This window comes from Cibotium barometz, chromosome 10, assembly GCF_041138505.1.
Source record: "Cibotium barometz isolate CiBa-2024 chromosome 10, ASM4113850v1, whole genome shotgun sequence".
NCBI classification, from domain to species: domain Eukaryota; kingdom Viridiplantae; phylum Streptophyta; class Polypodiopsida; order Cyatheales; family Cibotiaceae; genus Cibotium; species Cibotium barometz.
The window spans coordinates 31,091,820-31,114,903 of NC_141055.1; the positions used below are offsets into that span (position 1 = coordinate 31,091,820).

General features: G+C 40.4%; 1 protein-coding gene across 1 annotated transcript; it reads right to left on the bottom strand.

Annotated features, from left to right (window-relative positions):
- Window positions 1–17,009: 17,009 nt before the first annotated feature.
- On the bottom strand, window positions 17,010–21,856 carry LOC147634778 (uncharacterized). Its single transcript, XM_086803965.1, has 2 exons — window positions 18,863–21,856; window positions 17,010–17,898 (listed from the first exon to the last, which is right to left on the bottom strand). The coding sequence occupies exons 1-2, from the start codon at window positions 21,750–21,752 to the stop codon at window positions 17,408–17,410; spliced, it is 3,381 nt and encodes a 1,126-aa protein (XP_086660091.1). The 5' UTR covers window positions 21,753–21,856; the 3' UTR covers window positions 17,010–17,407.
- Window positions 21,857–23,084: the final 1,228 nt, after the last annotated feature.

Consider the following 23,084-nt stretch of genomic DNA (forward strand, 5'->3'; position numbering starts at 1 on the left):
CTACCGATTCCAGTGGTTGGGTGGTGGCTAACCCATGGGCCGGAGGCTCGAATTAGTGGAGTATTAATAATGAAATTGAAACAATAGGAATACGCTTATTCGAGTAGTAAAATAGAAACCTGGACTTTCTCAAATGATTAGATCAACGGCTGTGCCTGATTTCGGTTAGGAAAAAAGCGTTGATTTCTTCAACTTAAGTCTGTAATAATTTTTCTATCTATCTGGTTTAATCAGGTGAAGGATAGTTTAGTTCTCTTGACCCCGTTAGAAAATTCGTTAAGAAAATAAAAAAGGTGGGATCGTCCTTGTTTTTCAGGCGGCAAGGGAAATTTTCCCAGTTTTGGTTTTCGAATGACCACCAGATTAGTCTCGTGTCCGGACATTCGTGGGCGATCATAGAGGTTTCCAAGGAAAATAAAGCTTCTTTTGAAATTTACGTAATTTCGTATGTCTTTGAAGGATTTGATCTCTCCTGTAAAATTTTTCTCTTTTTGGCTCCTTTTTGGCAAGGCCCTTCTTCTTCTTTGAACCCCCTTGAATGTTTAGAGGGTAGGCTTTATAGGCTTTTAAATCTTACTTTTTATAAAATTCATAAAGCTTTAATGGTATAAGCTTTAGAGCTTTTAACTTGTGAATATGTCCTTCTCTCTTCTCAGGGTACTGTCGAGATGTGCCACCAAAGGCAGTAGAGACATATATATATATATATATATATATATATATATATATATAAAGCTTTATCTTTTTATAACTTGTTAAAGCTTTATTATCAAAGCTTTGAAACAAATGAAATGACTCTCCTTCTCTCTGGAAAAACCCGCGTAGCACGGCTCACAACTGTGAGGAAGAGACAATTCAAGCAAAAATTCGGGGCTGCCCCGCTGCCGCCCCCCGATTGAAGAGAAAAAGGAGAAATTTTGGGGACCCTCTTGTGAAAGGACGCCCGAACAATAGAAGTTTTCATTTTCTAAAATTGTCCAGCTTGCATATTCTCATAAATTGATTTATGGTGACACAAGCACCCCCCCATTATAGATTTCTCTCTCCAGTAGTGGTTTAGCAATCCAAAAGCTAAGTTGGAGTCCCCTTCAATTGTAGATTTCATCCATACGGATGGATCAAGAAGAAGCTAAGAATTTGGGAAAACCGCTCTTTATAGAGAAAGTGGTTTTGTGGTTTTTTGCTTAGCAGATGCCACCCTCCCTTAAACTTTTGGTCTTTGCCCCTTGGTTAATAGAAGCAACCCCTACAAAAACCTTTGAATTAAGCTTTTTTGCTTTCAATTCTTGTCTTCATCTTCCTAGATCTAGCTCTCATACCACTTTGTGATCAATCTAATTTTCTAGGGAGATAGAATTTAAAGAAACTTGCAAGAATTGATTTAATTCAAATAATTCATCAAACACCACATGCTCAAAATATTCAATAATTGAGAAAAACAATAAAAATACTTAGCTCACAAAGCATGACTCCAAGATTGGGTGCAATCGTCCCCCCTCATGTGTGTATGGCCTAATTCCCCCACATATGAGTATTTACGAACCAACTGAAACAAACATTGGAGACCCCAAACATATGAGTATTTACGAACCAACTGAAACAAACATTGGAGACCCCAAACATACGTCAATATCCACCAAACATATTAATATTTATAATGGCATCACCCATGATATTAACCTAATTTGGCTTGATGCAAAAATAATCCAAGCATCCTCGAATTATCTAAGAGGGTAGAATAATATTTTTAAGAGGGCTTAAAATATATTCCCATAACACTATCGCTGAAAACCTCATTATAATACTTTTGTTTTTTTAAACCCCAAAGTGTCCACTAAGGGTTGCTCTATTGGAGTAGGGAGTGTTTGTTATTAGCGAGGTTGAGGCATAGAGGGTGTTGGTCTAGACATTGATACAATTGAAGGAGGGGCATCACCCGGCTCCATATTGAGGGTAGCAGTACAATTAGCCACTATGTAATTTCCAATTGCAAGGAGTAGGTTGGCACCCAAGTTCATGGTGTTTGAGCTTAGACTTCCCTCATTTCTTTTAGCTTATACTCGCTTTCTCCACCTCAACCTCTCTTTCCCATCATTTCACTTCATATTATCCCCCTTTGGCAAAGCATAGGTGGTGGTAACATGTGGTCGAGACGGTGTAGTAGGTTGGGACCAATGTACAAAAGGGCACTCCTGCATGCATTTAACCCCACTGGTAGATAGGGGTTTACATACTTATAACATTCAAAACCCAACTCAAGTGCTATTTTATTGTTGAACAAAAAGGCACTCCTACATGCATGTAACCACTGGTAGATAGGGGCTTACATACTTATAACATTCAAAACCCAACTCAAGTGCTATTTTTATTGTTGAACAAATGAATCCTGGAGACCTTATTCAATCCTAGGATGGGATGAGTGACTACTCAAATATTTAACATTTGGGTATTGCAAGACCAAACCTACACCCCCTTCTCCCCTTTGTAAGACTAAGATTTGTATTCATGTGTGCTACCCATTATGGGTTTAAATTCTACCTCTTTCTATTCTTTGCTAGATGATAGCATGTATATTGTGCATCTTTGAACATGGCCATGGGTGTATCAATAACTACTAAGAATAATATAACATATTGAGATTTGTAAAAAAGTGAATTAAATTATATGCACCCTTTCTATACACAAATATTGAATTTATTTTATTTGTATACCTTGAGTGATCTTCTATCTTCAAATTTTATGATTGCCTCTAGATCTTAGAATCAACAATGCACTCCCAAGTTTAAATATGCAGAGATATGAAAGGTAGTTCAACAAAGTCAAAATATTTTACAGTGTGGCATAGTTTAAGTAAATTTACGATCTTTTTCAATGTGGTGTAACGTAAATAAAATAATAAAACTTCCCAATATGTATGTGTCCACTAGTAGATAGGGGGGAAAATACTTATCAAAACCCAACCCAAGTGCTGCTTTGATTAGTGAAAAAAGTAACCCTTGGAACCTTATTCAAAGTTAGGATGTAATGCATAACTAATCAAATATTTACTAGTTGGGCACTACAATACTCAAGGAGGGGGGGGTGAGTGCATAGAGGGTTTTATTTTTATTAATAGGCTTACATGCCTTATACATGCAAGAGGGGATTAAACATGTATACTATAAGGGGGTTAAAAATTGTGTAAACAAATGTACAAATTATATTATAAGGGTATTTTAATAATATACATACAATTGTGTAACAAATGCAAGTGAAATATGGGATTTTATGAAGTGATGATTCCCCCCATCCCCTCTTTCGAGCCTACACTCCCTTTTCCACCTTGCAAGAGCAAACTTAGTAATCATGTGTACTACACATTATGTCAAAAGTATTGTTTATTAGGCCTAGATGATAGCACATCTATCATGGGTCTTTGACATGATTATGAGTGGATCAATAATTAGGAAGAATAATATAACATTAAGATTTGTTGTTAAAAGGTGAAAATTATTGCATTCATCGTTTCAATACACAAATACTAAATTCACTTTATTTGTGTACCTTGATTAATCTTCTATATTCAAAGTTCAAATTTGCGTAGATAGATCTAATCACCAGTGCACTACCAAATTCGAATATCTAGAGACATGAAAATATTTCAATAACTAAAAGAACAATCTTGCATAGTATTGCATAACTTCTAATCTTTTTCAATATGGTATAACCTAATTGAAAAAACAAACTTTTTCAATATACCATGGCGTAATTTTTATAAAAGTTATTTTCTCTCTCTCTCATAGGAATCAACTTGTAAAATAGAGTTGAAAATGACATCTGCTGTTCTTAAAAACAATGTCAAGGTGCAAAGAATTCCTTATGTTTAGGAAGAATAGAATAATAATATATGTGGAAAAAAAATGCATAATGGCATATGTGTTGTCAGTGTAGATTCATATTGTGGAAAAATGTGCTATATACGGGCAATTTTATAGTTGATGCAATCTATTTTCAAATATTTGTGCTTTGTGTTTTGTTGGAATCCAATTGGCTCTTAATTATGTTCCATCAAAAAATAAAGGGGCAAGCGATACTTTAAAAAACACTATCACTTGCCCCTTTATTTTTTGATGAATGCATAATTCCCTTTCAATTTCTTTTAAACCTTGAATAGTGTTAAAGGATTCCATATATGAGGAACACACGGTCTTTCTTTTGCTCTTTAATTAAAAAATTACTTTAGTGCTGAACTAACTTTTGAAAGAATGATGTAATGTCTTTTTGTTGCATTATTGGACAAGAGGTTTCATAACATGTGGACATTTAAATTGGGATGATATGTTTTGATCTCTAATGCGATTGCTTTTTTGCACTTTGGTTGATTGCCTAGGTATTAGAGCCATTAAAAGAAAGGTTGTTTAATATGTCTCAAAAGAAAAAGTGTATTGCCACAATCCTTCAAATAGGGGAAAAAAGATCCAACCATAATACCCACATGTGCCACTTAAATAACTATGTTGTTCTAAGAACCACATGCACAAGAAAGGATTTTTAATAAGCTCTGTGTAAGTACAATTGACCTTTTTTCATTGGTCTTTCTAATGTACTTGACTTCTAGTAGGAATGTTAATAGTTCATCTTAAATATATGTGGGAAATTCTATTTGTTTTCCATATAGATGTATGCTAGACCTATTTTACCCACCCTTTAATAGGGAATTCCTTTACAATTCAAAAAACAACTAAGCACATAAAAAGGATTCTAAGTATAAGCAGATCAAGTACATTGATACAGACTTGTTCCATTATAATATTGCATGTAGACAAAATATGGAATTTAAGAAAAAAAAAGAGTAATCCAATGAGGGAGTCGTTTTCTATGTTGTCAAACTAACTAACTTATAATTGAGTTGTTCATTCTTTGCCCACCTTCAATTTCATGATTCCATGAGGTTTTACTTGTACATACTCAAAAAGGATAGCTCACCTTATTATTAATTTACCAACTCGATAGTGTCACCAACTTTCTCATATCCAATCTCAACTAACTTTAGTATTCTTTGGTGCATCCGATCATAAGGCCATGGTTCTTAAATGTAAAAAATAAAGCTACATGGCCCACACCTTTTATATATATAAAGATTGGTCTTTAAAACAAGGTGATCTCATGAATATTAATAAGCAATTATATTTTCTAGTTGAAAAAAAGTTAAAAACAATTTTCAATGTTCTTTTCCAAGTTATGGGCATGTAAGGTGTAAGATGTGTGATTAAAGAAACGTTGTTGTCACCTAAAAAAAGAAAAAGTTATGGACACATAAGAATGGAAAAAAGGTGTGTGAATCATAGTTGGACAAATTTTGACACATTGGAAGAGTGCTAGCACACCAGCTAGGGACAGATTCAAACAACAACTTGGCATCCACTCCAACTCTGGCCTCTAATGAGGCTTGAACAATAAAAATTGTTCTTGTGAAAAAGAAAGCCAAGGTGAAATCGCTTAATTAGCAAGTAAATATGAACATTTATAACTAAAATTCTTCAAAATCATCAAAAATTTGAAAATTTCAGGTGGTGGAATTATACTAAACTTATGTATTTTTCAAGCACCGGGCCCTCTAGGCTCCATGAGATTATTTTTTTTGCTGAAATCCCCCTTTCGAGGGAATGTAGCCAAGCTAGAAGTCACAACACTAGCACTCACATACATAACCTTAGTGTGTCAGGGCTAGAATCCATGAGCTCTCGAGTAGGGTGTGTTAGAGAGAGTTAGAGAGATTTAGAGAAGAGACTCCACTTAACAACTTTTTTTAATTGGGCTTTGGAGGGGAGGGCGTAGAAGTCCCTTTTTTTTGGGGGGCGGAGGGGGGTAAAGTGGACAGTTATGGCACATGTATCTTGGCCTCTTTTGACAGTTGACGGTCGGTCTAACGGATGCAAATTGGACGTTTGATTTGAACCCTTGGATTAAAAATACAGCACTCTACATATTATTATACAATGGTTAAAAATACTGAACCCTTGGATTAAAAATACTGCACTCTACATATTATTATATAATGATTAAGCACCGTGATGAACGGCTCTGAAAGATCCACGTGCTGCAGCAGGATTCACGATGGATGGATGCTTTTAAAAATTATTTTTTGTTTTTGTTTTTCGAGCCGGGGTCAAGAAGAATGGATGCGACGGGAAGATTGTAAACATTATTATTTTAGACCCCGGTGATAAAAGGTGATCGAAGATTTCGACCTCGAAAAGCCTGGCCGCGCTGCTGTGGCTCCAGACTGTAGGGGAAAAAAAAAACAAACAAAATGCCCTTCAAAACAAAAGGCTTGGCTTTAATTAATTAATAAAGCGTCTATTTTTGTTTCTTGCGTTTTTTTTTCTACCCAAGGAAAACGTGAATTTAAGGCCGTGGCGATGGTGGTTGGCGTCAAGTAGATTGGTTATACCTTTAGGGACGCTATTATTATTGTTGCGACTACTTTAGGATAAATCGAAATCAAATATCATTATATCAATATCACTCTTTACTACCATATTCGGGCCACTAGCTATTTAGCTAAGCTATTAACCTTACGACCCACTGTAGTGGGGAAAAAAAATTTCATCGTTGAGTGCGCTCTCTCCATCAACGTAAACTCTCTCTTCGTGTCTCTCCGTCAACGTTCGCTTAGCATTCACTCTTTTCATCATCGTCCACTCTCTCTCTCTCTATTTGGGCTTCTACCCGGCTGAAAAATGTGATGTAACCTCCTTTTTAAACCACCAGTAGAAGATTCAAGAGTTGGAAGCATCAAGAAGAACAAAATTTAAAAAAAAAACCAAAGCACCTGTCAGCAAATAAAAACCCTTTGGAGCCATTTAATTAAGCTAAGGTTTGGTCCTCTCACTAATTAATTAATAGCAAACCAACAAACTAGAGGGCTGCAAAATGTTATTTATGATGATAAGTCGTTATTTCTATGCATCTCGTGCCCCCAACAAGACATATCGAGTCCCAACCCGAGCACAAAATGCGTCTCATTACTTATGTAGTAAGACTAGGCCTCACCCTGAATGATGAGTGAAGCTAGCTCATACATAAACTTTTAAGGGTAGGGAGAAAAGCCTCATGTCGTAGGACTAGGCCTCACCCTGAATGATGTGTAATGGTAGCTCATACATAAACTTTTAAGGATAGGGAGAAAGGGCTCAAAAATCTATCTAGAGGCTCGTCCTCTAAAATCTATCTAGACACTCGTCCTCTAATTAGGTCCATAGACATGGATTCCCCCCATAGTGTAATCTTTAACATGCCAAAAAAATTTGCATTTGTGTTTATCAATCAAAATGCTAAAAAAAGGGCATCATTGCCATGAAAAACTATGCATGTCTCCATCTTCCTCTTCCTCTCTCAATGAGCCTATGTGCTAAGGACCTCTCTTTTAATAAGTCTAATATGTGCTAAGGACCTCTCTCTCTCTCTCTCTCTCTCTCTCTCTCTCTCTCTCTCTCTCTCTCTCTCTCTCTCTCGTAGTTTTCATGTAGGGTTTGTCTCAACATGCAAAAACAATAGAAGGAGTGATTCTCTCTCTCTCTCTCTTTTTGTTAGTAGTTCTAGAACAAGGTTGTGTGTGTGTGTGTGTGTGTGTGTGTGTGTGTACGTACCTGCATTTAGGGGGAAGGGGCACCAGAGGATGAGTCTCTCATCTATTACAACAAAGAGATGGTAGTGCAAGAGTAAGGCCAATGTGCTAGTGAATTCCATGGGTGACTAGTAGGGAGAGAAATCAAGAGAGCACAAGAGATGGATGGGTGTCATCCCTTTCATATGGCGTGCATGGGTGCGCTTTTACACAAGTAGGAGACATGGGCCGAATACATTAAAAATTAATGAACAATACAAGTCCTTGTAAATGAAAAAACTGTAACTATAGTCTCGTGTGCACTATGATGCACTATGATGATATCATATATTTGTTTTTTCAATGATGCCATGTGAAGAAGATTGTCCCCAACAGCAAGGCTTTATTTTTATTTAACTCCCTCACCTAATATAAAGTAGAGAAGCTAATTCTCACCGTACTCAAACTTAGAGCTCACCTACCCCAATTTAATGTCATTAATGTATTTATTAGTTCAAGTAATTTAGTTTTTGGTGAGAAAACATTTTTGGAGCTTGATTTGCAAAGAGTGTTAGCATCTTCTCATTTTAATATGCACTTGATTTAGCACCCCCTTGTCCATAAATGAGATCAAATGCAATCTAGAGCTTGCCACCATGACTTGCAAGAAGAACCCTCATAAGTTTACTAGAAAGTATAGCAAGTCAGACACACATCTACCTCATGTGACTCTTTCCTAGAGAAATGATGTTGTGTAAGCTATTCCAACCCTTTCAAAATGCCACCTTTTTAAAATATCATCATTAAGCTAGCACAATCATGATTCATCATTTCAAAAATGGATGTTATTTAATTAGTTGACCACTTGTTAGTAGCTTTTATACCATATCCACCACGATCTTCATGTAACTTCACACAAACACATTTAAGAATATTACTTATACCCATTGTCAATACATAATTTAAATTATGTATGAGTACCGCCTAACTAAATTTGTCTCATCACTCATCGCTTGACACTCATTTCTCAATAAGAACTCCATTAGTGCATATGATTTTCATCTATGTACATAATTTAAAGTGTGTATAAGTATTGCCTATCTAGATTGCTCAACACTCATTCTTAACAAGACCTCCATTATTGTATATGATTGTGGATGGCAAGAGAAATTATAGATTGAATAGGTGACAGTGTCGCATCAACTTTTATTTATGGAATTCTTGAGCTTGGAAGAATCTAGGGGAATCGTGGTAATAGATGATCCTTGATCCACCATTCAACCACAAGAAATATCAACCATAAATAAAGTTTTTGAGGCACATTCACTTATTTCATAACATTAAATTCATTAAAAATACCAATGTCCATCAGCTTATTCTACTTTGTAATGGATTTAGTTAACTCATGTTTTTGTAATGGATTTAGTTAACTCATGTTTTATACCTCCCCCCCATGAGGACAAGCCATGCTTGAGCAACTTGATATGTAGGTCTAGTTTAGACATCAAATGGTGACCTTAATGGCCAAATGGTATTGGTGGGTCAAGTATGTTGCGAGATCTAGCACGTGCTGCATAGGTGCATTTGGACCATTAGGCCAAAAATGGGACACACTAGGGTAAATAGAGTTAACTCTTAGAAATTTTGCCTTGATATTGTGAGTCCTAAAGAGGGTCAAAGATAAGCCCGAATGGATAGGAGCTGGGGAAGCGACATATCAACTTCTAACATTTCTTTATTAGCCATCTACACCACAAAAGGTGAAACCAAATATGACCACAAGCCTATTCTTTCTAGTCATGGTTGCTTTGTATTTCTTAGCCTATATAGGTGCACTATGAGGCCCGTCTCTACACAATTCATCAATCAGCACTGTTGTCGAAATGCACAATGGAAAATGAGATAATTGATGTGAGAAAGAAAACACAGAAGTGGAGAGAGAGAGAGAGAGAGAGAGAGAGAGAGAGAGAGAGAGAGAGAAGCTATATAAACTTTGCTATATACACAAGATCCGGTACCAATGGAAGTGGGGGAGCAAGGGTGGTATTTATACCACCTTATGGTGTTGGTCAGCCAGCATGCAGCAGGCCGATAGCAGCAGAACATGCCCATGGCTGAGTATAATCAGTTGGCCATGAGAAAATGAAGCCAGCCACCATAGAGACAGTCGGCCAACTGCAACAGTCCCCCACGACCAAGAAAAAATAGGGAAGAGCATGGAAAATGAGAAAAATGGAGACTCCTAACTCGGGCGGGCACACCCACAATAGAGGCCCTCACTCCCTACTCAGTAATATGGTACAGACAGGAGATGACTGCTAACAACTGTGTGTTTATATCCTTACCTTACACCCACACTCTTAACAATTCTAAGCTCCCAATGTGGGAGTGCAATGGTGTTGGTTTTATGGCCATCCTTGTATCTTTGCTTTTGTGAAATATACTCAACTTCTGTCTGTCGTCGTCTTTTATTGTTCTTGGGTTGTGGTTTTTAAGAAGATCCTACCTTTTGTGAGTAATATAAGTTTACACTGCTATTGTAGGAGGTTAGCACAAATTAAAAGTATGATGAAAGCATTAAAACTTATGGAGAGAGTGAGGATGAAAATAACATATTATTCCCTCATTGTTCCATATCTTCTAGAAGTGTAGAAACACGATCATCTGGCCATCTCATGAACAAGAGTAGCAAGGTAAAAGCAGCTTAGAATCTTTCTATGTACTCCAAACACTGGTCTCAATGAACACTAAGATGAAGGAGAGGAGGATGTATGATGAAGGAGAGTATTTCAAACACTAGTCCTAAAATGAACACTAAGATGAAGCAGTGTATTTCAAACACTAGTCTCAATGAACACTAAGATGAAGGAGAGGACGATGCATGATGCTACTAGATATTGTATCATCGAGTGGGCACCTTTGAGGTTTGTATGATTCATGAACAAAAGTAGCAAGGTAAAAGCAACTTAGAATCTTTTTGTGTGTTTCAAACCTTGGTCTTAATGAACAAGGAGAGGAGGATGTATCATGCTAGACATTGTGTCATTGAGGGGGAATTCTGCACCTTTGAGGTTTGTATGGTTCATGAGTTCAAAGGATGTTTGCAATTAAGTGATTATAAAAGGATAGGGTAGAAGAAGAGTCTATAAGAAAATGGTAGTTTTGTGTTTGTTCTTTTGCATTAAGGTGTGCTTAGAGGGGCTTAAAATCTTCTTTTCTATGTGAGGAAGATAAAGAGATTTGACAAACTAAGGGTAATAGAGATGTCTCTCTGTGAGGTTGAGAGGGAGGAAAAATTAAGCATCCTCGGGGAGAAAGAAAGACAGATTTAGCATCCCACCACTCTTGTAGCTGTGTGAACTCTAGTTGGTGGCTCTTTGCAACTAAGATGATCTCGACAATCATGTGCTTTAATGCAAAATGATGCACAAAATCATACAGTAGTTTTATTGCTCTCACATTGGGGCCAGTGCTCGAAAAAAAACATTTTTTTAAAAATTGGAAAACTTTCGTATATAAAATTAAGAAATTATCAATGAAGAGTTTTTTTACTTTTGAAGGTATTTGTACTATATTTTCTCAAATTTTGCAAGTATTGGCACCTTCAAGCTATAAATTTGCAAGTATTTTTTAAAATTTGAAGGTGATATTACACTAAACTCGGGTTTTTTTTGAGCACTGATTGGGGATCAAGCAGAATGCTGCACTTCTTCACAGCCCTTCAGAAGCGAGTCACGGCGGACAACAAAGAGAGAAGAAAGTCCTTCACAGTTAACCTATGGTCGCGTGACTCATTGTATTAACGCCTAATTGGATGAATTTCTTAGTCGGTTCCAAATACGCATTCCTTATGAGATGATGTATTTACCCGATGTTTACCACACGTAAAGGGGGAGGATTATCTCTAGAAGGTTGCCAAAAGGTGGCAATACATAGACCCACCACAATAATGTGGAAATTAACACTAGAAGCTTGCCAAAGGTTACCAAAAGAGGCACATTGTAAGTAAGGGGGTACAGTGTTTAAAGGATACCACAATAATGTGGAAATTAATGCAATTCAAGCTCCCTACAAGGAAGGAAACATATATAGGCAATGGTCAAATTTTAACACCTTATGCCCCTTCTCTAAAAGAGCTCCAAAAGAAGCCTTTCATCTCTAAGTTATGAAAATGATAATCATTCAGCCCCCTTTGGAGATGGAATCTAGCTCGGGACAATGAGTACTTAAGAAACTTTAAAGTGTACAAGCCATACTTCAAGATATGATATCAGGACCTTGGCTTGTGGAAGTACGGTGATGGATCAAAGCAATTGCCATGAGAGCTAATGGGAAACAAAGAACAATATAGTCTTTATTAAGACATTATCACACGAGAGATGGGCCTAAATTGTGAATCTTACAATTTTACTACTTATAAGATTGTGTAAATATCATGGGTCCCAATTGTTACTAAGCTTCTATATTTTTACAATGAAGAAAATATATTAACGAAAGAATAATTACAATACAGCAAGGCAGACCTATGTATTATCTTGCTTTAAATAGGAGATATCTAGTTGTAAGGGCTATGCTTTTGCTTATCCAAGAACCCCTTTTGTTGATGCAATATTTAAGAGTTATGAGGAAATTTTATTTGACAAGTGTTCTTGTACTCACTAGGGTTATGGTGGGTTGATTAAAGGAGAACAAAAAGAACGAACAGGTCCTTAGTTGAACCTTGCCCACCACACACAGGTGAGGTGTAAAGCTTATATAACATTTTCTTGGGTATCCTTTCCTCGAATGCATCATATGAAAAAAAACAAGTGTTCTTATAAAGAATAGTCCTCTCTAGTGCTCACATCTCGCTTAGAATTCGACATCTTGATTGGAATTCAACATTGCCTTTAATTTTAAGGGTTATAATTTGTACATTTTAATTATAAATCCCAGTATTTATACAATTTCTAGTGATTTTCAAGTTTAAATCCCAATTAAGCCTTAGCATTGCCTTTAATTTCAAGGGTTAGAAAAAATAATTTTTTCTAGCAGTGGTCCCCTCTCTCCCTCGTATTTGAGAGTTATGAGGACTTTATGTTTTAACACATCTATTTATAAGATAACAGGGATTGCTTTCCTTCTTTACATGTGGTGTGTTTTTTATATATTCTTTTGACTCTTTTCTCTCCTCTGGACGAGTCTCTCCTGAGCATGTGTAGAAGTGTCCCCACCTATCCTCACATGCAATGCCAATTGAGGGTGGTGGGCTGGCATTTAAAGGTGCTGCTGGGCTTGCGTAAGTCGTGATGGGCACGTCGGTGGTGAAAACGGGCGGCCGTTGGTTGTGTAGTGGTGGCACTACGGGGCCTTTGATCTCTGTGCAACAATTTGTAATGTAGCTTGAATTGCATTTAACATCACATTTTAGTATTGGTAAGAGGCCACAATTGAAGAGGTAGATTGGCTAATTAAAGATTGTTTTCGAGGGGATCATATGATCTCGCTACTTGATGATAGCCACTGAGCTTAGCGTTTTGCCTTGATGAACAACCACTAGAGATTTCAGCTTTGATGCGCTTGACAAGATGGCCACCGCGGAGTTCTTTTTCTTTTTCTTTGTACTCAAAGACGGCCACTACCAGAGACTACAACTGATTTGCTATGCTTTGACGAAATGGCCACTAGGTCGATCTCTGTATGGAGGGGCATTGAAGGATGGGCTTGCATGGGCGTCATCCCAGATTCCCAGACACCAGCCCCACAACACCCCATGAAAGCGTTAGATTCTAACCTCTTTCTCCTTGCACCTAATAAAGGAAAACCTTTCGTGGCTTCATAGTGCGGACAGTGGACTTCATGCTTTGCTACCTGTATGCACAAGCTGTCTTGTATTTTGTATTTTCGATATTTTTTATCTTTTCATTTTTTGTATTTTTGATCTTTTGTATTTTTTCATTTTCTTTTTATTTGTTGGCTAAGGAGTGAGATGCTAATGGCAGGGGTGCAACAGAGAGAAGCTTGCACCTCTATAAAGGGCGAGCATGCAACAGCAGCATGTGGTGTGATAGATGAGAGAGAGAAAGAGCAAAAGAGATAGGGAGGCATGCTAGCTAGTGTGTGTGTAATGCAAATGCAATGACTATGGAGTGCACCTTGAAAGCCTATGGAATAGGACTAACTGAGCATGTTTGCAAAATGTGTTCTTATTGCCAACACAAAAAAAAATCGCTTGGTATGCTAAGAGGTATTCTTGATTTGAGTTTTTATCTTTTGATCTCCACTAAACCAAAAAATCCAAGGTGAAGTAACATTTAAATGTGTTGAACTGATGTAGCTTAGGGCCTCTTTTCAAATGCCAATGGCCTTCACTTGCATCTTGAAGGCATGTGACACTATAAGAGCAATTGATAATGGGGAACAAATTCATGATGAGATTGCTAGACAATGGGTTCAATTGGAATGCTTTGATGTGTGTGTATGCAAAATGCAATGCTTTTGCAAAAATGACGAGTGGAGCCTTCTCTTTGTAATGTTATCTCTTTACATTAATTGTAGTTTATGGCTAACAAATCACTGCGAAGCATGGAATTATTTTGAACTGATGCATTTGATTGGGCCTCTCTATGAATGCAATGACCTTCACTTGCATCTTGAAAATTTGTTGCAGCATAGGAGAAAATGACAAGGTGAAAATAGTTATGATGTGCATGTATGTATGTGTGTGTGTATGATGCAGGGTGGAGAAGTTTGAGAAGAGACCATTATGTCAAGTTGCACATGCTCATTTGGTTGCATGTATGCAAACTAATGTGTGCTAAGCAGAGGCTAAGCACAAGATTCACAAGGAGATTGCCATACAAACGTTGTTGGGGACTAATAATGTGCTTTGTATGGAGAGAAGTAGGGATGATGCCTACTTTAAACCATGCATAAGGTGTTCTTGGGATCTCTTGGACTTCTCACATTCAACGATATCTATGTATAGATCTTGCAAAAGCGTAACAAGTGCTTGAGGAGCTTCTTACTCGACATATGCCCAACAGCACCAAGGTGCTTTTTTAGTTTTAATGTCAACCAACTCATTTTCTTAACTTTTTTTATTTTTAGATATATCTTACCCTACTTTTATTCATTGGCTACCTGTATACTTTGATGGAAGCTTGAAGATAGTGTATAACACCTTTTTGGACAAGCTATATATGTTATGGGTATGCATTGATAGGTTGAAACAAGATCATATAATGAATTATTGTACCTTTAGAAAAACATAATATCCCTATGGAGCTATATGACCTTTGGAAGGCAATGTTTGAATCTTCTTACTTTTCAACCTATCTATTCCAAAATGTATCATGGAATGCTTTGAACTTCTCTTTACAAAATCTCCATTATCAAATTCTTTGGAGGGGTCTGCCTTCACTAGACCAAATGCGTCAACATCACCCCTATTCTAGACGACAGTAAGCTCTATCTCCCTCATTGCTTATTTTTTAATTTGTATTTGCATGTTCTCAAGGCTCCAGCACAAAGAGAGAGAGAGAGAGAGAGAGAGAGAGAGAGAGAGAGAGAGAGAGAGAGAGAGAGAGAGAGGTTTCATTTCCTGCAATGCAAGAGCGTGGCAGGCTTAGCCCGGTACATTACCAAGTAACCCAAAAAGGATGTGTGTGTCTGCGTGTCCCCATCATGACCATGAAATATTTCTTAGTGCATGTTCATGTGCTTCCAGCACTCTCCTTTATGTGTGTAGGTTGGAAAATCGATGGGGTGGCTGAAGACTGAGGAGCAACAACATTGTAGTGGCCGACACGTACAAGGAGAAGGGTGTGAGAACGGCGACGTCATCTCTTTGCTTACTCCGCTTTGTTTTTGGACTTAGTTTATAAATAGCATATTACCATTTCCCATAGTTTTGTAAAGAATCCATATTTTAGCATATAATATTTTCTTCAAATTTTATAACATTATAGGATGACTGCTCTACAAGTGAAATATCATTAAGATTTCACATGAGACTTTTCTATCAATATGGCATGATCAATTTGTATTTATAATTTTCAATTGGTCAAGCTTGCACAACTACTCCAATCCATTTCCAAGTCAATATTTACTAAAATTATATAAGCGTCAAAGATTGTTCAAAAAGTGGATAAGTCCCCTTAAGTAGAAGTTTCTTTCTTTATATAGACTTTTCTATCTTTAAAAACTTAAAGTGCACACAAGAGAGATGAGAGAGAGAAAAAGAGATGGGTGTGTGAGAAAGAGGGATGCATTGATCAGTATGTGGCTTACCTGTCAGAGACCAAATGGCCCAAAATGCTATCCTTTCCTCTAAGTCCCCTTAAGTAGAAGTTTCTTTCTTTATATAGACTTTTCTATCTTTAAAAACTTAAAGTGCACACAAGAGAGATGAGAGAGAGAAAAAGAGATGGGTGTGTGAGAAAGAGGGATGCATTGATCGGTATGTGGCTTACCTACTGTCCGAGACCAAAGGGCCCAAAATCCTATCCTTTCCTCTCCCAGTCGGAGGACAGTTAATGAGGGAGAGAAATAAATAAATTAAATCTTAACACACCCAAGAATCTAGCATACAGTTAATGGAAGATTAAGAGTCTATTTTTAATTTTATGTTTCATTATATGGCTACTTCCCGTTGGAAATGGGTCACGCCACTTCTTACTATGTATAGAAGAGGACACATCTCTCTCCATGTGTCTATATATGCCAAGTTTGGTGCTCTGTTCAAAGAAAATGAAATGCTTGAGGATCTCCCTTGGTGAGATATATATGCAAAGCATGGTACCTTGATATACAAGTATGCCAATTTTGATGCTTTCTTTAAGATTGTCCATGACTTCCAAAATGGTCTTCAAATCTAAGGCCTACTATATGGTATCCAAACCTCTAGTACAGATTGGGGACTAGTTATATTTAACAAGTGTTTCAACCAATATATATCTATATATATATATTGTCTACTATCTCCTATTTCACTCTATCGGTTTAATTAACTATGGGGCACACAACCCAAGGTTTCAACCTTAATAAATTAAGGTTTCGAATAACCCCTCCCCTCCTCCTCCGTCTTACCCCTCCTCCGAATCACTTCAGAACCTCCCAAAGCCTTAGCTATGTCGCCTACTCTCAGCCAGTTCGAATCACTTCAGAACCTCCCAAAGCCTTAGCTATGTGGCCCCCTCCCTGCTGTGTGCTGCTAAAACCCTCCTACGAGAGATAGAGAGATCTTAGGCGAGAGGACAGCAACCCTCAAAATCATTAAAAATTAAATCACCCCAGGTGTAATTATTTTCATCATAATAAGCACAACTAAACTCCTAAAATCTTGAGATGATTCAACCTCTAAAACCTTAATCCAAAGGCACATTCCATTCCATAATAGTAATTAACAATAAAAAAAGATGGGATCTTAGAGCCAAGTGGATAACCAATAATGAAAAACTCTTTAAAAAAGCATTTTTTTAATAGTGGCATATAAGAGTATATCTTCTCGATCTGTAGACTGTATGATGCATACAACAGTATTTTGGCTATTAAACAATGACACAGAAATTGCCTCCAGAAAATAGAAAATTTTCTCCCTGGACCACGCCACTCTTTCCCTGCTGTGAACTTTTTGAAAGTGGAAGGTCCCATCAAATAAAGCGTGGGTTGTTGGAACAGCTAGCATGTACGTGCGAGCAAATTACCGTTTGCGTGCCAATAGGCATATATCTACATGTGGTCGCTGGCGATGGGGGCAAGCCAAATGCATAATAGTATTAATGTTAGCATAATTTTTTATCCAATTTATAAATAAGGTTACGTTAAGTATATAGTTGATTAAGCAAAGCTGTAAGGGGGGGTGTGAGAGAAGGACATGGAGGAGGTGTGGGTGAAGCTGGGGACCACGCTATCCTGTAGCTCAGGCGACGATATCATCTCTTTGGTGCGGGCTGAAGGCTTACACGTGGCGGCAGCTAACACGTCCAGCTTTGTGTACTCCTCAATTTCGTGGCGTATGCCGACCAGCAAACTGACTACGTGGCGCATGGTGGGCCTCTCCTCCGGGAGCGGGTGAACGCAGTCCATCGCGATGCCCAGCGCCTGCAACATCTCGTGTATGAAAGGGTCCGGCATGCCACGCAGGCGCGGGTCCAGGATTTCCGCCACGTCATGGTGGCAGTGGCGCATCTCGTGGACCCAGTCGGTGAGGTGGCGCCCCTCGCCCAGGCTGGCATCCACTGGCCTCTTCCCCGTCAGAATCTCCAGCAGCACCACTCCGTAGCTGTACACGTCACTCTTGTCGGTAATGCTGAGTGTGTAGGCATACTCTGCCAACGTGGAAAAAGACCCCCCTCCGTCAGTACATCACTTCAGAGCTTAGAGATAATAATATCATTAAAAACTTAAAACATTCTTAAACAACTAATGAACATTCCTGAAAAGCAGCTACTAGGTAGTACCTGCAAAAGCTTTCGCAAATTTTCTACTGTCTACATATGAGTCTACAGACAAAGCACATGCTTTACAAATGCCTACTGCAAAAAGCAAATACTGTAGGAAGAGAAAAAGCCCAGGCATGACTGATGTGCCCTATTGTAGACTAAAGGGTATGCATTCAAATGTAACAACTGGGTACACAACCAGGGTTATTTTGGGCTCGGACACTATAGGTAGGATGTATATGTAACACGTGGGTGCACAATCAGGTTTACTTAATCTTAAAATAAGGGTATCACATTGAAAATGAGGGTTTTACAGAAATTCCAGTCTTTTTTTTGGATCAATAATAATTATATATATTAACTGAAAAACTGTTCAGGTGAGATGTGAGAAGGGAAGAAATTCCAGTCTTTAATGCATATACAAGATATTTTCGAAGGGATGATCATGCAAGGTGTATATCTCAGGATGTAATATAAGGATGAAAACACACTGAGATCTATGGGGAAACCAAAATGATATGTCCAATTGCTTAATGTATAGGCTAACGCACACTATATGCTATATTATTCAACAAGAAGTACAAAATTTTACACTATCAAGGCCTTCGAAGTACTGAAATGGGTGTGGACAACTGCTCTCTAGAAGCTACTACCTTTTGGTGCACACAGTCTTTGAATGGCAATGGGGCACACATAAGAGCCTAGACTAATTAGCCGAGACAACAACTAAATGTAAGAGGCAATCACACAGTTTACACTAATAAGGGTCTAAAACGTATAAATGAGAAATCAAAGAAATATGACATTGAGGAGAGAATGCTAGACATTGAGGAGAGAATGCTAGACAAACCTGGTGCAATGTAACCATAGGATCCGGCCAGCACAGTTTGAGTAGCACCCGGTGAGTTTAACACAATCTTTGCAAGGCCAAAGTCAGCAAGGTAAGGCTCCAAGCAAGGGCCCAAAAGGATGTTGTTGGCCTTGATGTCTCTGTGAAGGATGGGGGGCACACAGTCATGGTGAAGGTAAGCAAGCCCCTGGGCAGCACCCAAGGCTATCTTGTATCCAGTATCCCAGTCTAACATCCTCCTCTTCTCATGAATGAATTCACCCAAGCTCCCATTGGGCATATAATCATAAAGAAGAAGGTTAACCTGCCGATTAGTGCAAAACCCCAAGAGCCTAACTATGTTTTTGTGCCTGATGGTCCTTAATGTCTCCACTTCCGTTTTGAAGAAATCCCTCTGAGGAAAAACACTGGTAGAGCTAGCCATGACATTTTTCACTGCAATGATCTCACCTCCTGGCATCTCTGCTTTGTACACAACCCCCGAGCACCCTTTGCCTATGATGTTGGTATCCACCATACTGTCAAGTACATCCTCCACTGTGAAGTTGAGCTTTTGGAAAGGGGTGAGTTCCCACGGCCACACCATGTTGAGCGGCTCATTCATCTGGCTCCTGGAGTTTCTGATCATGGCACAGAGCAGGAAAGAGCCAACGGCAAACATCACTCCCACACTGCCAAATAAGAACCCAATAATGGCCTTACCTCTGGAGACATTGCCCTTGCTACCTCCTCCTGCTGTCGTAGCGCTTGAAAAGCAAGAAGGCACACATAGGCCTGGGTTGCCTGCATAGTTGTTACCGGACATTGATGTGAAAAGAAACGTGTTGGGAAGAGTCCCGGAGAAGAGGTTATAGGAGATGTTGAGAGTTACTAGGCTGCCCATCCTGCCAAGCACATCCAGGCTACCAGAAAGCTTGTTGTGAGAGATATCTAGATCCCCCAACGCAAACAGTTGAGAGAATTCTTCGGGTATAGCCCCGGACAAACTGTTGCAGCAAATGTTGAGAGAAATGCTGAGAGTGCTGATTCGCCCAAGCGAAGAAGGGATGGTGCCCGAGAAGGAGTTTGAGCTTAGGTCTAGCGTTGTGAGCTTCTTGCAGCCGCTCAATTCAGAGGGTATGCTACCGGACAAGGAGTTGGCATTGACATTGAGCTTGGTGAGTTGTTCCAGGCCGCCCAAAGCCGGAGGCAGAGGACCTGTGAGCTGGTTGGAGGAGAGGTCCAGCGATTGCAGGTTTGAAAGGTGGCCAAGCCGGGCGGGGATGGTGCCGCTGAGGCGATTGTCGTGGGCGTTGAAGAGCTGGAGAGCTTGGCAATTGACGATACTAGCAGGAATTAATCCAGAGATTTGGTTGCTGCTGATGTCGAAGAATGTGAGGTTTTGAAGTTCCCCGAGCTCGTTGGGAATCGAACCTGTGAACCTGTTCATGCTCAGCCTTAACCTATACAGGGACCGGCACCTGGCTATGGCAGAGGGTATTTCACCGGACAACTCGTTGGCCATGAGCAGGAACTTGGAAAGAGATTGCAATTCGAAGAGCTCCACCGGCAAAGAGCCCGTTAGCCGGTTCCATGAGAAATCCAGAAATTGAAGCGCCTTGCAATTGCCCAAGCTGGCGGGAATCACCCCCTCCAAAGAGTTGTTCCATAGAAACAACTGCACCAACTTGGACAGCTTTCCAAGCTCTCCAGGGATGGCCCCCGTCAGCTCATTTCTGTCCAGCTGAAGATCAGTCACGCTGCTGCAATTGCCCAGCTCCGCCGGAATGTTGCCGGACAGCGAATTGTCGCTCAAGTACAGCTTTGAAACGACCGCCAGCTTGCCGAAACTGGGCGGAATGCTGCCAGTAAATCGACTTTGCGAGAGATCCAGCACTTGCAAACTCGACAGCATCCCCAGCTCTGCCGGAATCGGGCCTGATAGCCTGTTCTGCCACAGATAAAGCCTCTGCAGATTCTTCAGCTTTCCCAGCTCGCCCGGCAAAGCGCCCGTGAGGCTGTTCACAAAGAGGTGAAGCTCCACCAGCTGGCTGCAATTGCCAAGCTCGGGCGGGATGGGGCCGGACAAGTTGGCCTCGAAGAGCATGAGGGAGATCAAGTTGGAAAGGCGCCCGAATTCGGGCGGAATACTACCGGAGACGCCAGTGGCGGCGAGGCCCAACTGGGTGAGGCTGCTGCAGTTACCGAGCTCGGGCGGCAGCTTCCCGGAGAGGAGGGCGTTCCCGCCAGCACGGAAGACTTGGAGGAGGGAGAGCTGGCCTAGCTCTGCCGGAATGTTGCCGGAGAGCTGGTTGTCGTGGACAGTAAGGACGGCGAGATTCTTGCATTGGCCGATTTGTGGCGGGATGCTGCCGGACAGCTGGTTGGATTCTAGGCGCAGCACGGTGAGGTTAGGGAGCTGTGTGAAGAGCTGGGCGGGGATGGGATCGGTGAGGTTATTTCCGGAAAGGTCAATACGGCGGAGGCGGGTGCAGTTGGCGAGCTCGACGGGAATGGGGCCGCTGAGGTTGAGTGAGGGGAGAGAGATCACTTCAAGCTCGCTGAGAGAGCCGAGCTTGGCCGGAAGAAAGCCGCCACAGTTACCCATGACGCCGGACGGCAGCGAGAGGCCGATCACGCGAAGAGAATTAATGGAGCAGGTGACCCCTGTCCAGCCACAGGGGGTGTCATGCGATGCATTCCAAGAGCCGGACAGCGTTTGGCGGGCGGCACATGCCGGCGAGAAGCCGGTGAGCAAGGGGAGCAACGCCCAACCGTCAGCGGAAAGCCCGGCGGCAGGAGCGGCGCATGACCCAATGAGGATGAAGAGAAAGGCCAGGTGGCGGCGGCGCAGAGCGCCCATCATCGGTCGAGGCAGGGATGAAACGAAGCTTGAGCGACTCTTCTGCATTTCTCTCCTAGTGTCTACAAAACGAAGCTCAAGCCGACCTATCCCTATCTATGCACCCATCAATCCGTCTATATGATTCGATCGTCTACTACGCATCATCACCCTCTTCTAGCGCCCCTTTAGCCCTTTGATGTGATTGGCACATTGGCCCGCCTTGTCTAATCACACCACGCCACTTGAGAGATTTTGCGGTTCCCCTTGCATGCCCCTCTCTTTAATCACACTTAAAAGATCACTACCAACCTTTGCCCCCCCCATCATATCGCACTCCTACCCAAGGTTCTCCAGCCTTCTTTCGACTGTTTAGTGTCCCATCACAATTGGCAAGTCGAGTAAAAATTACATAACGCATTTTTCATACAAGCATTACACAACCTCCCCTTTGTGCATCTTAACTTAGGGGGGATTCACAAGCATACGCAACACAATTCCTTGAATTACAAGTCAAAACGGCAAAATGTTGCCTGGTAGCACAGGTCTATGCATAGTTCCTTTTTTTATATAGAAAGGATACTTTATTATTAATATGATTTAATTACAAAAAAAGGAACATGCTAGGTATTGAGGAGTTGCCGCTTAGTTAGCACAATCCAACAGCTCAGAGCTAAAGGGACGAGTTAGTACTTTTAGTTCTGCTACAAACACTTCCTCCTTCCATTTGGGGAGCTGCATATGTGGGCAACGTCGAAAGACTAGCTGATTTCTGGCCATCCACAGCTGTTGAAAAACTGTGTACCGGACCCAAGGCCAAATGCTTTTGCTAATACCGGATTAAGAAGTTTGGAATCCCCAAGAAGAGCGTGTTTCCATGTGAACTAGTGCTGTGCGCCCATGCTTTCTAGCCACTTTCTTGTTCCTCCCCCCAAAGAGTTTGAGCTATTGGGCATGCCCAAAAGACATGAAACGGATCCTCCCTATGGGTACTACAAAACGGACACATCGATGAGATTGGGGCCAGCTGGTGAGTTTGTCTCTTGTAGGGAGTTTGAGATGTAGGAGCCTCCAAAGGAAAACGTTGACCCGAAGAGAAGGCGTTGCTATCCATATTGGCACCGGGCGTCGGATCCAGGTTTCGATAGAGCTCGGAGATTTCCATCTATGGGCTAGGCTTCCAAACCAGTTCGTTTGGGGTGTGTATAAGTCAGCTCCTTTCAGCTCTGGAAGAGTTTTCCCCTTGTTGGTGGCCCAATTAGCGAGCCAATTCTCACCTTTTGTAGGCACACAATAGTTGGCCAAGGAAAAGGGAGCATGTCAGCAGCTTGCAAGGTGGCGAGAGCAGGGGTAGAGAGACCAAATCGATGAGCAATGAAATCCCACTCTAGCCATTGGGTC

Coding starts and splice junctions, on each gene's coding strand:
- LOC147634778 (XM_086803965.1), bottom strand. CDS start 21,752: ATGCAGAAGAGTCGCTCAAGCTTCGTTTCATCCCTGCCTCGACCGATG. Junction 17,899..18,862: donor CTATGGTTACATTGCACCAG/GTTTGTCTAGCA, acceptor CCACGTTGGCAG/AGTATGCCTACACACTCAGC.